Raw genomic sequence first — 15,968 nt, 5'->3', positions numbered from 1 at the left:
AATCTCGATAGAGGTTGTCTAATAAATATTTGATTCATACATGAAAGATACAATTCAGTATTCATTAAGGATTTGTCAGTTGTATAAGCTGTTAATTTAGAATTATTTTCTACTTCAATATGCCATTTTTTTCTATCTACTAATCGTTATTTAAATTCAGATAAGAAAAATACCAGTATTTTCCACATCCTTAACAATCCACGTTTATCCATATCCATATTTAAACAATATGTATTGTACATATGTTATCAGCCACGACCTGTTTATACTGTCCAGGCTGTATGACATAAGATAGGTTTGATTCGGCAATCTATTAGTATTCATTTTAAGGATTTTTACACCAGTACGAAATACACCTGAAAACACAGGTAAAATAGATGGAGTATCTCCCACAATCACCTAAAACCGCCTTATTGCTCTCAGTATTAGGTAAATAGGGCATTGATTTGAAGAAACTATGTTGCACGCTTGTTCATATTTCATTACACCCTATATTTCGGCACCACGGATAAGGATGGGTAGATGGTTAATCCGTCATTAGTTCCAACACAGGACCCAAGTGTAGGGTACATATTTCTGATAACTTTAAGTATATTTTCATGATTATAATTTATTGTGTTAGGCGGTACCTTAAATGCCGGCGACTGACACAATCTAAAGCTTTACAGTAGTCTATGAAGGAACAATAAAAGCTACCCCGGATATTTTCATTCATTCCATGCAGTGTGAAAATAGTGTCACTAGTTCAATATCCTTTCCAGAAGCCTGCTTCTTTTGCAATCTCTAATTTATAATTTCACAGAAATGTTTTCCTATAATTGGCAATAAAGAAATGCTTCTATAGTTGTTTGTGTCATTTTTTATCTTTTTATACAGCGGAATTATGACCTTGTTCCATTCTTCTGGAAAGAAACCTTGTTCCAGAATTTTATTGAATATTTTATCTAGAGGATGTGTGACAATATATTTAAATAGCAATTCAGAGGTTATGCCGTCGCAGCCTTGAGATTTTCTAATTTTGCATATTTCTCATTGTTTCCGAAACTTTAGCAGTCATAATAGGGTCATTTAGGTCGTAAGGTATTTGGTGATCACACGGATCACAAGTTTCATCAATGTTCTCACAAGGTTCTTTCCACAATATTATCCAAAGTTGTATGTTCGGTGTTGAAAGTTTTCAAAATAATGGTACCATTCTTGTGATGTTATACTGTTGGCATAATTTGATGAATTAAAAGTTTGAACAAAGTTCTTCATTTCATATTTCATCAATTTGTTCGGGTTTTTTATTCATCTTGCTTTCCTCTGTATAGAGTCTTTTATTTTCCTTTATTTCGTCTGTTTGCTTTATCAAACGGAACTTATCCAGAGTCCCGTATTTGTCTGACACATTACAGTTTTGGTTCCACCACGGAGGTTGGTCTGGTTTGTGACGTTTATTTGGTCTCTAACGTTTATTCATACATTGTCCTAGACCTGAAAAGAGCGTTGAAGCATATTGACAGTAGAGTCATGTTCTGAATCAATTTCCACAAGCCTGCTGTCTGTCATAGCTTTAACTGTAGCATCCTGATATTGATGTTTTGAAGTTTCAGCTAAGTTCCAAATGAATCAAGCGTATCAAGTGTAATTTCCTCATAGAACATCTAACTTGTACTTCACGTTAATAGCACAGACGATGGAGAAATTCATCGTGCTTATAAACCTCAAAATCAAATACTTCACGGGCGAGGGCCGAACTGGCAATTACATAGTCTACCACACTAGGTCCATTAGTACAATTACCGTCTTTATCACCAGGGAATCATCCATTCAGCACATGTAGACAGTAAGTATTACACAAAAATACCAATCTCCTTTCGAAGTTCCGAATTACAATGCCATTCCCCTCCAGGTAGATACTATGCATGATCATCAAAGAAATCTTCAGTGTCACCTATTCTACTGTTAAAATCTCCAGTTAGTATGTTGTTGGCATCGTACATAGCGGTTATGTTCTGTAAAGAATCCTCTTGTTTGCCTTGGCTATTTTTTTCCTTCCCCTCATAACAGGACGAATCTTCTGGTAATAAATACATTGAACGTAGCACACAGACTTGGTCTGTTTTTAATAAATGTTTAACAAAACGTTAATATACTGCATCTGTTACTTCTGATTTTCAATAAACACAACTATTCCACAATGTTTAGGTTTTTCTGTATATGCCACGAACAGTTTATGGGTTGGTGATAACAATTCATTTCCATGTTTCACAAAGAGATAGAGTTGAAAAGTGAACAAGAGGTTTTCTAAGGTAATTTTATCGCTAAAGTTACGTTTTAATGTTCGTCAAGGGTGGAAACTGGACTATGTTTCTAAATCTGCAAGAATAAATGTACTATTGTAGAATATACACAATACAAAACAGTCTACATCAATAAATGCTGTTGTTATATACCTACTGATAAAGTTTTCTAATGCCATACAAATTTTACAATTATTTCACGCAAAAATTTGAAAATCCTAATGATCTGAATATATGTCGCTATAAGAGAAATATATAAGTGATATTACTGGAATATTGCAAAAAGCAGCGTAAAACCACACTCAACCACTCTCACTAACCCACTTCATGTTTAATTAATCAACCCTCAACTTTGCAAGGGCCTGTTTTCAACTGAACTATTCTTGTTTGATATTGACTGAAAGTGAGGTTCAAGAAAATGAAACCGGTGCATATGACTCTGCATATGACTTGTCTTTTCTGCTACAAGGAAGTGATGTTATTAAATCGGAAGCGCATATGACTTTCTTATGAATGTAATTTTCTGTTTCAAATCTCAGAAAAGAACCAAATTCAATTATGTCAAAACATTCTATTTTTTAACTGTATACACCACTATCCCACACGACAAACTTGAGGGAAAACGTCATTACTTGATTCATGGGCTATTTTTAATAAACGTGATGTGACCATTCATATACTTTGATCATCAGAGGTTCGGGACAATTTGTCATAATAAAAGATAACTGCGAAAACACAATGTGAAATAGATAATACTTGGGGATAAGACATCCCTGTTTTACATTTAGATCTGCGCATAAAGATTCAGGGTGACAAAATATATCCACAAATATCCACAAGACTGTATGCTACGTGATGACTTCAACTTCCCAATAGTCCATTTCCGCTTATGATGGGCGATATTTTAGCAGCTCCAGGGTTTGGTGTCTTCACAACCTTTGAAGTACATCGAGCACAGAGCGTCATGTGAGTTACTACATTCAAGCCATAAGTAAAGATTTTAAAATGTTTTATGATAGACACGTGGAGGACATTTCCAAAGGGGGCCTGAAATACAGTTAACAGTTGTCTTGCCTTTACATGTGCTTGTGACCCGTGCCACTAATGGACAAGGACACGCTCACCTTTCGCAAAAAACCCGGGGTCATCATCGTTATTTGAAAGCGATTCATAAATACATGTTCCTGATATAGTCATAATTATACACTGGGTTTTCGCAATTATTCATATTTACTTTCCATGTTTTCCAGGTGCCATGACCTGCAGTAATTTGTGAGTTTTCAACACCAAATGCGGGGCAAAGATTATGTTGTTTAGAGATTTAGAAAATTGAAGCCATCCCTTTGTCATGAACATTTGTCAAGAGAAGGATAATATCCTGAATGTCTATGCATAGTTCGAGGCATGTAACAGATGAGCTTCACTATGATGTTTCCTCAAATCAAAATTGGTGTCTAAATCATGGGTATATATAACCCTACTCTGCTGATAGTAAACCGAAAATTGGTCATCAAATGTGAAATTACTTTTTGTGCTCTATGTTTGTTCTTAGAGCGAGCCAGATATTCAAAAGTTCATATTCATATCCATGAAGAATCAGCTGAACAAGAAGAGATATAGAGACATTGAGATTGTGACGTGTCTTCTTAAATGAGAAATTGGTAGGGAATGTCATATATCGTAATATATATGAAGATATACTACATTGGTGATAGAGGATTTTTGTGGGTAATTGATGATTAAGGTATTTGTACCCATGGCGATTCCTCTTTCTTGTCAGAGGGTCTTGGACCCCACTTCACAAAGATGATGGCAATCAGGCAATCCAATATGTTTCACAAGTAAAAGAAGTTAAAAAATGAAGCAACTTTATTCGACAACTACTACAAGGACTCTAACTGGGGATAAAATAAAGGAAGCATAAGTTGCGTAAGTGGCAGGAATGAGATGGACAGATCAACACGTACATGTACGTTTCTTAGTAACGTTGTACCTGTGTCACAGTTAAATTACCAACAGTGCAAGTCAATATGTGGTGTAGCAAACCAATACACGGATCACATCCGCAGGACGTCTCCTCGTGCTCAAAATCAGGTGCCTGATCCACAACTGATGGATGTGTTGCCATTCCTGATGCAATGCCTGGGTCAATTCTTCCCAAATGATCCAATATATGATGGATTGGATTCAGAGTTCTCAATTACGTTGTTCTGGCGACGGTCAGTCACAGCTCGTGCTCACTGGGGTCCCCTGAACTGAGACCAAATCAAGTTTACAATCAAAGGAGCAACATACCCATACCATCACCGAGCCGCAGCCACATCCCACTGTTTCCTGGATGTTGCACTTATGATAAGAGTCATTCCATTGGTGTGGTAAAATGAAAAACCTACTCTCCTCCATGACCTCAAGCTCCTCCATGACCTGTGCTCGAGCGGGACACCACACTAAACGGTTCCGCATGTGTTTGGGTGAGAGGATTGGACGTCTTATTGGTCTTCTGGCCCCTGATCATGCTTCATTCAGTCGACGCCTGATGGTGCTAAGAGATGCTCTGTGATAACGAATAACAGTTCAATTTGAAGTTGGCAGCCGTTTTGCCTGTCCTGTGTGGCACTGGTCGTTCGTGGACGTCCTGATCTCGGTAAGTCCCTCACATGTCCAGTCCATGTGTGATTTCTAAAGAGTCGACTGATGACAGTATGATTAATGTTCAGCACTATGGCAATAGCCCGACATGACATGTCAATTTGGTGCATGCTAATGATTTGCCATCTTTGATTTTCTGGGTAAGTACGCTGAGGTATTTCAGGTACAATCGTTCCAAAATGGTAAAACTTTCATTCAAAATCAAAGCAGTGAAAACGTATGTATGTTCTGTCATCAAACATGAATGTGTCTGTATCATTCTTTGATCACAAGACTATCACAGAACAGCAGATGTGCTGGATTCACCTAGTGCACTGTATCTTCATAAGCACAGTTCAATCAGAGGCGGATCCTGGGTTGTTCATTTGAAGGTTCATGTACTTCATTTTTGGTTGTCACTTGACAATTTGCACGAGTATTTCAATTGAACGAAGGTATTAGGGTCTTTGGTGTCCACAATTACATTTTGTAATTTTCAAAAGATGGTGGGAATTTATGGATTCGCACTGTCAGTGAACTTAATATTCAATAAGGACAAATGCAGTATTGTTGACACTATTTGTTCTGCAAATGAACTGTCTATTCGTTCTCCATTCGTTCCAGATTTTGTTCACCCTGGTGATCAGTCAACCTAATGAACGAAATACAGTCGTTCTTGAGGCGAAACAGCTCGTGATCTTGCTGAAAGTGGTAAATGAGTATTTTATTGTCAAAGAACATTTTGGAATAAATAAATAAATACTTCAAATCACAACATGTTTTAGACCTGAATGGTCTTTCTATTCTGTGGTAATGAGGATGTAAATATTTATAAATATGAAAGGTTATATGTAAGGAAGTTCCCCTTCATTGATACACACTGTGTCCCAATGAAATCCTGTGTCTGTAAAATTTGGTTCGCTATCTTGCCCAATATCGGAGCTTCTGTGGGTAACAGCTGGGATATAACTAACGTGCTGTTGTGAGTTTCGATGTTTTGTGCCTAATGAAGGAAAATGCATTAATCCTTCACTTTTACAAGGGTCACAATAGGGTTTTTTTTATCTTCCGCTCTCAATTTAAAAAAAAACAAGTGGAGATAATAAATAAAGTGCCATCCCGAATTTAATGTAATTGATCTATTGTTCCAAAGGTGTAAAGTTGTCACTTTGTGTCGCATCTACACACCCTCTAATTGTGAGACACCTTACGTGTCAACTCACCCTATGTCAGGAATTATGGTCAACATTTATCATCGCTCAAACAAATATCCTTGAAGATACGGTGGATTTGTTAACCTTTTCGTGAAACCTGATTTTCAGTGATTCATTCATATAATTTTCACCCCTACTTTGCCTTGAACGCCTAATAGAATCTGTATTGGAGGATAATCGGGGCTGGTTATTGACGTTATATATTTACGGAACAATAAGGTCAGGAAGGTTACATGGGACATATCAATTACACACGCATACCACAATTACTTTTTTCACATAGAACAAGGTCGAAAGGTCACGTGCGACCAGGTTTTTTCTCACATAGGGGAACCACGTACAAAGTATTCAGTTGAGACATGGAATTACTACTCACTCAGAGCAAGAGCAATGACAGCGACAAATAGGATGGCGATTATGGAACCACATGTGGCTGATACAACTATTAAGCTGTGGGGATCTGAAATAAAGAAAATGAGGTTAAAATGTTTAACTTAAGCCAGTACGTATGAAACTATCTCAAGTCATCATGATGCTTTGTTTAAAACAGGAACTTGAAAAGACCATATAAATGTTTCTGTTGCAACTTTGACTTAAGGATAGCTTTAAGATCCATATCCGGTTTTCAAACCCTGAATCGGATGGTCAGGCTCGGTGACTCGGTTGAGCTTACCCTGACAACATGGGACATTGCTTCATAAACTCAATCACTCGAGTCATCAAGACTCGATTACTCACAGGTGGCTGTCATTTAGTTTAAATATTGCTGAATACAATGTTATAACAACAAACAATTCGGTAATAGTATTAGTATATACAGATATATACGTCACTACAACTTGCCTGGTGTCGACACGGTTGTGTTGGAAAACGATGATAAATCGTAGGACATTTCTGGAACAAAATATAGAAGTCATCACACTGTCACAATCTATCAGATTTATGCTCCTTCAATAGTATAAACATTGTCATTTCGAATATTAAGAAACCTTTACTTTTTATAATTAAATGCAACAAAATACCAACACAGTGTAATACAATTTATTCCGTGTTATCACAATGTTATGTTGTATCGAGGTAATGTACCACTTACTATCTCGGTCTGCTACAAAAATCATTGTTGATTTGTTTCCTTGAAATTCAGCATTTGCCCATACCTATACAAATAAGAATTTACATAAAATGAGCATACACCAGAAAAAGGACTTATGTTAATTGGTTTTTTTATTTTAAGCAATACTTATTTCTTTTTGTGGACATATTCGTTCTGTAAATCTTGAGTCCTTTGGTAAAATAGTTTTTGCACTTTATTAATATTCCGTAGATGTATTTTCAAATAGAACTTCAGTTTGTTTCTGTTGTTAAACATGAGGCATCAGAAACTATTTCAAATCATTTTAACATAACTATTTTGTTGTACTTTATTTGAAATTATCAATAACTAATTTGCTTATACGTATATGTCCAAATACAATCTTCGATCTCAATTTTCTCAAATTAATTAATGAGCAAAAGAAAGCAGCATTTTGTTTTATTGATTTTCGCTTAAGATGCCTTGCATGTCTTACAAAAACTTGCTTTCATCCTCTCTTTAAAGATTCGACATTTGAGTCGCACTTTAACCGCTTTTTATAGCTATATGTTCTTATTCTCGTTTCACGTATCCCGTTGGCTGACGCCTTGAGGTTAAAGACGGATTCTCATATGAAGTCTTCATTAGTATTGACTTATCACGCCAGGGAAAGATACGTCAGGTGCTACATAAGATATTCATCTTTGGCCAGAACGCTAACAATTTAACGCTAACAGAACCACTTCTCCGGCATTGGCGTTCGCATCATACCTACCTCGACAATGTACTGCCCATCTGGGATTACAGGCAGATACACCATGTGGGGGTCGGTGCACGGATCCTCAGGGTAGTAACTCCCAGCCGTCAACGTCATAGATATCTGCAGTGTGAAGACATACGTCGATATATAATTGTTTGAACAACCGTCAATGTGTTCAGACAGACCTCCAAAGATGATTTAGTGATGTTATGTAATTCTTATTATATTTGGACTTTGGCACGATCGTAAAATTCGGTAAATCACGTTTCACTCAGGGGAGTGCAAAATGTGTCATATCTTATATTGTGTTTGTATGTTGTTTTCTGCTGTATTACAGCTATATCAAGTTTATAATCGAATCAGTAGTCACAGGAATCGTTTCGCCATTTATTCGTATGTTTCCTTGTTTCTGGTTTTCACTAGGAATCCACTTTTACTTCTAATACATATTTTCCGTGAAATAAACCATCGCCAATAAGGAACCATTTATGCAATCTTTAGTACAGATACACTATCAATGATGAGGCAATGCTATACAGATAAAGAATGTCTAGTTTGTAAATAATTTAAGGTGGGATGCAAAACACAAATGAATTCAAGTTTGGGTTTATGGCTAGTTAAAAAGTTGACCAGTTTGCAAGGCTGAGCTCTTAATTGCTGCAAAAGGAAGCCAAGCGTTCTTTGGTAAAATATCTTACATTGCCTGTGCAGGAGATTGTGTAGCTTGTGATGCGTCCATTCCTCATCCTCTCAGGGGGACATTCCCAGGTGAGTCTGACGGCCAGGTACACACTATGGACAAACGTTAAGCGGATATTCTGCACTGCACCGGGAGCTATGATAGAGAAAGCATAACAGGTAATTTTATCCGTCAGTTCGATCGAGTACAAAGTACTTCTACTCTGAAACATCGCAAATAATCCTTTTGCTTAATGAATAATAAAATATCTTAATTCAGTATTTAACCGATTTGGGGTTCCACGATTCAATATATCATTACACTTCTGTTTCCTATCCAGACACGTATGACCAAGTCGATATTTATGTGTTTTCATCAGATCTGCTGTAATTAGTAATACAGTTCACCGGAAGAATAAGATCACACGTCACAAGTAAGCATTGGTTGCCTGGCATGCCAGGATCAAATAATAATCGGTTCGAATCCAAGAATATTCTTCCAGTCATATGAAGGGGACCCATGTAGGAAATTGAACCCTGGAATCTTCGGCGTGACAAACGAACGATTATGTCCTCTAAGCCAGCTAACAGACCCAATACACATTAAATGTCAGTCATGCAATAATGTGTATTGTAAGGTAACAATATTTAAAAACGAATGTACAGAAGAGGAAGAGGGCATTTGAATGACGACTTCCTACACCGAATAGTCATACTGTATTGGTTGCTACTGATATATTGGACGACTGCGCTGCTGGTGTGTCTGAAACTTCGAAAAATGTGTCCTTTTCTGCATTTAGCCATACGCCTGTGCATTAACATATCAGAGATAAAACATTCTGAATTCTTAGGCAATCTCACTTACTAGAAGGCAGCGTTCTGACAGCAGCTTTGGATGTTGCCATGTTTGAGGTTCCAGCACTGGTGCTCACTGTGATGGCGAACCTGTACCTCCAGGAACTCAACAAGTCCGTCACCTCGCAGGAACTGCTATTCTGGCCTGCATCACAAGTCAAGTCAAGTCTATATAACAATGGAAAGCAGACTTTTAACTGTTACCTTGACATTAATTACTCACAACATAAAACAAAGGCGAAGACAATTATTTGTGTCCGGAAATACAGTTTCGGGCATATTGAAGAGAGGCTACCGTATACGAGGTACTACAAACGTTAAGTGTTGTATTGACACAGTTGTGAACGTTTAGAACGGAAACATACACTTCATCACTCGCGCCACCGAGATAAATAACAGGCCAACCAGCGACAAGAACCATTCCGGTTGCGGTGCCTCAGTTGTTCAGATTAGAGACTTAAAGGAAGAGTAGGCTCAGATAATTGGCAGTCCCAGACAACTTGATTCAAGTTACCCAAACACCAGCTTAAAGCTTGTTTAAAGTGTGTTAATTATATCAATAAAGAATTGAAGATTAACCTAAGTGAACCGATATGTCGCAGTTTCTCAGTTTCGTGAAACCGACATGTACAGGCATGGTTCTCACAAGCCCAGAAATATAACCACGTCATTCGTCTGGGCAACTCTGTTGTTGAAGTCACGTGTTCCAAAAAATATGTAAACTGGTCATATAGAAGATACCAGCTCGAACCTTCAATGGTGTAGTAACGATCTGCGATGAATCCACCAGAGGTCCTGTCCAATTCCATTAGAACCGTAAGGTTGTACCACATAGGCCCGGCATTGTGGGAGGGAACGTCCCATTCAACCAAGATGGCGGACTGGTTCTGAGCAGTTCCCCGGATGTTGGTCGGCGCTGCTGGAACTGGATGGTAATACGTAGTGTTACTGTGAGACGGTAGAAATCCATAGCAACCAGTGATGCTAGCAATATCTAGCTGCATAGGATTTAAGGAGTTCAACATTTGATCATATATTCTCTGTTTTATATAGCTAATCACATGCTAGAACTTGTATTTTGTATTGCGTTGGCGTTTAACGTTTCGCGTCGAGTTTAGCAATACATGTATTTCAGTTACTTAGAGACTACCTTAGTGCTACAATATATTACGGAGTTTGTGTCCCGAGTGAATTCATTTTGTCAGTTCCGAGCCTTGGTGAATCTTCAGTTATTTGCGACAATGTGTTCATACGATACCACGTTCCTCTTCTCAAAAAAGGAAAACAATGTAACAATTGAAACGTTCTGGACAATCATAATGCACCAAAACATTTAATGCACAGTGAGAATTAGTGAAAATAATTTCACTTATATCCATGACACACATTAACAACGTACTCCAGTCACCGTGGTACCCAACAGGAGCCTTGAAACAAAGAATAGAGGAACAAAGGTCTTAATGTCGGCCATATACAACCGCCTTGAATATATCTTACCAGTATCAAATGAATATCTCATTGGGGCGAAGATTGAAGCTAGTTTCAGCAACTGTTCAAACGTTATTCGGTCTGTGAGTTTTATTGTAATTTAGTATTTAAATATCACCTCACCTTCGGACTGCCATGATTGCTATCCCAATGTACCAAAAGACATTTTAGTTATATTTGTAAAGAATAACCAATAAATTGCATACGTACTTCCAATATTAGTCTTCTCTGTGAGTGTTGATTTTTCCCCGACTGTGAAATTTGCTCCAGCAGCGACACTAACAACGTAGTCTGTGTTCGAGTCCAGGTCAGTCACGTTGTAAGACATGTCACCATGGCATTCATCATATGTCGCAGGCGTGCCCGCGATAAGGGAATTGCAGTGGGCCTGGAGACAGCACGATAAGGGAAAACACAAAACACAAGCTTTACATTTTAGGAACAGACAATAAAACACAAGCTGGAGTAGTGGGAATGCTTCAAGACATATACTTATGTCCTCTGGTAGAACGAGCCCATCAATTTCACATTTCATCTGTATCCAGACATACAATATGTCCAACAAACAAATGTATTTTCAGGAACAAATGATGTTCTTAAAACCCAAGGTCGAAGGAATAGAAAATGGTCGGTCCCTTAACAAAAACAGAAACAGCGAAGATCCTTCAATGAGAACGGTACCCTGATCGTCCAGGTTATCAAATAGCCAGATAAATGAATCATTGTGACAAAGTAAAGCCCTATACATGTATGAATCCGTTTCAAAAGGTAGTCGTCCAGAGATCATGCTTTCCTGACTAAAGGGGTTCGCATTAATGTGTTGTCACTGTAAGTATTAAATAAAGAGCAAAATACAATGAAATATGTAATAGGTCAGTGAAGTAGCAAATCTAGCATTACCTCACAACAATTTATTTGCAGCCAAAGATTGAGATAATGATATTAGGTATTCTGTTTGGGGGAGGAATAAAGGTGTAATAACTGTTATTGATCTTCTACAGACAGCTTTGAAGGTTATCAAGTCTAACAGTTCTTCAAGTCATCCGTAGATAATCGTCCTGCGTTATTGAAAAAATTGTTTTGTTTATGCTTCACCTATTTTAAGGATTGTTTGATCAATAAACAAACAAATAAAAACCTTGTTTCCAAAAGTGTAATATGACTACATGTGTGATATAACTCTGAAAATCACTTACAGCTGCATATATCATATCGTTTGGAGGACAGGGGATGTAGACTGCTCGTAAACATTCGCCTCCCTTGCTTGTGAAGACGATGTACTGGGTGAATGGGACATCACTTGTTGATGCCGTCCACAACAGACCAAGAGACGAGGATGTCGTCAGTGTGGTCTTTAAATTGTTGACTTCACCTGGGACTTAAAATAAGTCAGCATGAATTACTTCCTAGCAAAGCATCATTCGAGATTTACATGTGGCATTGTAGCGTTGTATTCGTATATATAACACATCATATTGGCGAAACAAATTATCGTCTTTTCGCGAACACCTGTAATCATCACTGTATGAAATTCATAAACACATGCTTATGATATAGTCGAAATCGTACAATGGAGATGTTTTCTGATTATTTAAGAGTTTTGACGCATTTATTTAGCGTTTAGATCACTTTAGATAGCCAATAGGCGTGTATATACTCTGTATGGTAATCTATAGGACAATAGAAGGCCTGGGATGCATATAGCTCAGAAAATGGCTACATATACTTGAAAATGATATAAGAATACAAACATGGCAAAGAGTGTTTGAGTGAGTGAGTTGGATTTAACGTCGCTTTTAACAGTATTCCAGTCAAATCGCGGCGTGTCAGCTTAATGTGGGGAGGAAAGCCCGAAGTGATGCAGGTTTCAGACGTTTACCACTTCGGTGAAACCCACGAGCACGGGTATGGTGCTGACAAACCTACAAACATAATTGTGGCGAACCGGGATTCGAACCCACAATCATAGGTTTCTGGCGTGCCCAATGGACGCAACTCTGCACAGCGAATCGCGGCGCCTTAGACGACTGGGCCACCCGTGCTTTGATCAGATTATAAAGATAACTGACACTCAAATCTAGGAACTGAAGACCTGAAACAGGATTGCATATAAAGATTATTTTTTGACTTTCGTGGCGTTACTAAAGTAGCAACATTAATCCAAGGAGATAATAATATGTCAGTGAATGTTGCCCACAACAACTTCGAATAATCTGAAAAGCAGCAGGATATGGATGAACAGTTTCCACAACCCTTCAATAACGTGTAAAAAAGCGACAAAACTCTCCAATGTACGATTCCAACTATATAATAAACATGTGTTAATGAATCACAATCAAAACAGTGATGATACCGGGTGTTCGCGAAAGGTGAGCATATCTAGCCCTACCAGTGGCACCAATCACAAACACATGCAAAGGCAAGTCAACTGTTCAACTGAACAAACACGTGTAAAATACACATATGTTGTAAAGATCAAATTAGGGAATTGCATCGGGTATCATGTTTGTCAGTGGTGCGTCAGATTTGGAAATTTATTTCACATGACTCCCATAAACCTTTTGAAAGCTGTTCTTAGGCCAAGACATACCAAGGTCTGGCGTCGAGGTAGTTGCTGCTTCTGTTGTAGACAACTCTGTAGTTGAAGTCTGCAATACACATTAATGGTATACAATGGAAGTGTATGGTAAAGAGTGGGGAAGTGAGGTGAAATTGGGTTAACTTTAATGTTGCGTTAAATATTATTTCAAATAGCGACGAGTGTGTATGCACGTGTGTGTGTGGCTGCTTCCTTTTACATGCTTGTTTTATGTCGCATGTTATACCATGTCGCAGTTTAGCATGGATACCTAACTCAGACATGGCATACTTACTCCGAGCCTACCAGTCATTGTTTTATCCCCTTAATGCCAAGCACCAGGCAAGGTAACAACAAGTATTTTGGTATGATGCGGTTGGGCCGAGGCAGACGTTCTATTCATTACACCACTGATGATGTTGATGAACAGAGAAACATTGAGATGATACATGATTGGTAGAAAGACATAAGAGAGCATATAGAGGTAGGATGTGTTTGACATGATATCCAGAATGGTTGATTGTTTAACGCCGCATCCAGCAATAGTCCAGGTTGTGACGGCGACTGTAAATAACCGTGGCTGGACCAAATAAACCAGTGATTGATATTAGAGAAACGTCCGACAACGGGTCACCCATCTTGATCACCCAATCGGTGTAGAGCAAGCATCGTTTGCGTGGTACGACTCTACTGCGATTCTACGTTAAGATAAGCACGTGACCAGTCACATCCTATCGACTAGAGACAAAACAAGCCATTCTGCACACCATTTGACTCCCAATGTCATGTAACCAGTGATGTAGACATAGTATACTTATCGAGATGTCACCAGGATATAGGAACTGTGGATACTTACACTTATCTGGATGACGTCACTGTGTTTTTGTTTGTTTGTTTGTTTGTTTGTTTGTTTGTTTGTTTGTTTGTTTGACCACCGGATCCACTCGACTCACATCTTCACTCACTCAATCTTCATTAGCAATACCTGCATATTATTAAACTACTACTCAAATACCCATAGTTTAAACGAACTTAAGACTATAGAAAAGTTTCTGCAACTGTGACAGTTTGTTTGTTTTTTTAATTTCTTATGTTTGACACCGCATTCAGACGTAGACTGGTAGAAACCTTATCGACAGGCGGCATGCAGCGGGCACGTATAGTCTGGAAGGTAATTTAAATTACCTTCCAGACTGTACGTTTGCTATAGTAAACGTCGGTACCTTAGATTAACTTCCAGACTATAAGTGAGTTTGGTTCAACGCGACTTTACATTATTTATTTATTTCTCGACTTGATTTGGAATAAAGCCATAGTTTATTTAGGCATCAGACGATTAACACGATTTTGAAAATCAAGAGCACTGATATTGTTTTGTTTGTTTGTTTGGTGCTTAACGCCGCCCTCAGCAATATTCCAGCTGTATGGCAGCGGTCTGTAAATAATCCAGTGATCCACGCAATTAGGATTCGATGATAGGCATCAACCAAGTCGCCTCTTACAACAAGATAGTCGCCTTTTACAGCAAGTATGGGTTGATGAAGACCTATTCTACCCCGGATCTTCACGGGTTAGCACTAATATGGTGCTAGTAAACCTAGAAACAAAATCAGGTCGAACGGGATTAGAACCCAGGATCATAGGTTTGATAGTCGCACGACTTACGGGGCTTTAGACAATTGAGTGACCCATTCACCAAGCAGACAAGTGTACAAAAAAGTAGATAATGTGAGTAGTTACGGTAGCTACAAGGTCTCGTTTGAAAAAGACTGAAAAAGATCTTAACACTCACCGGAAGTACAGATTCGATACTGAAAGCTGCCAACATGAAACACCATCCTAAAAATAAGTCCATTGTGAATGTTCCTCGAGACTGTGGCCAGGTGTGGAATGTACCCTGACAAGGACTGACAAGGACTGACAAGGTCTGACAAGGTCTGACAAGGACTGACAAGGACTGACAAGGTCTTACAAGGTCTGACAAGGTCTGACAAGGACTGACAAGGTCTGACAAGTTCTGACAAGGACTGCAACATGGAGGATATGTGCACTGTGTGACCAGCCAACACATACCAATGTAGGTCAGTGCAACTACTGATAAGCAGGTGATTTGTTTGGACTGTTGTCGCTCGATATCAGAATCAACCCAGAGAGAGAAGTGTCATAGGGATAGTGGGGCTGATGGGATGACTAAGAAGGCATACATATATCATTACACGTAAGTTGACGTCGTTAGATACCCAGTAACAAAGTGATTTTATAACCAGGTATAAGGTAATTTTAATTAACACTGAGCCTTCTCTGTTTTGTTTACATTTTTACTAACATGGAAAATGACATAATGTTGCCATGTGCAGCATGGTGTATTTCACATCAATATATATGTTACGTGTGTACAAAGCACATGTTA

At 38.3% G+C, this 15,968-nt stretch overlaps 1 protein-coding gene across 1 annotated transcript in view; it reads right to left on the bottom strand.

Annotated features, from left to right (window-relative positions):
* Positions 1-15,438, bottom strand: part of LOC139475330 (phosphatidylinositol phosphatase PTPRQ-like) — a 96,642-nt gene extending 81,204 nt beyond the window's left edge. Inside the window, exons 1-4 of the mRNA XM_071258555.1 lie at positions 15,351-15,438; positions 13,571-13,628; positions 12,177-12,358; positions 11,191-11,368 (exon numbers count right to left, since the gene is read on the bottom strand). Coding sequence (XP_071114656.1) covers positions 11,191-11,368; positions 12,177-12,358; positions 13,571-13,628; positions 15,351-15,413 — 481 coding nt within the window. The 5' untranslated portion in view covers positions 15,414-15,438. The remainder of the gene's footprint in view (positions 1-11,190; positions 11,369-12,176; positions 12,359-13,570; positions 13,629-15,350) is intronic.
* Between the last annotated feature and the right edge of the window lie 530 nt (positions 15,439-15,968).

The sequence above is a fragment of the Haliotis cracherodii genome, unplaced genomic scaffold (assembly GCF_022045235.1).
Source record: "Haliotis cracherodii isolate W230 unplaced genomic scaffold, xgHalCrac1.p SCAF_3, whole genome shotgun sequence".
Lineage (NCBI taxonomy): Eukaryota > Metazoa > Mollusca > Gastropoda > Lepetellida > Haliotidae > Haliotis > Haliotis cracherodii.
The sequence above is the reverse complement of the archived record's forward strand: the minus strand, read 5'-3'. Positions and strand labels throughout refer to the sequence as shown.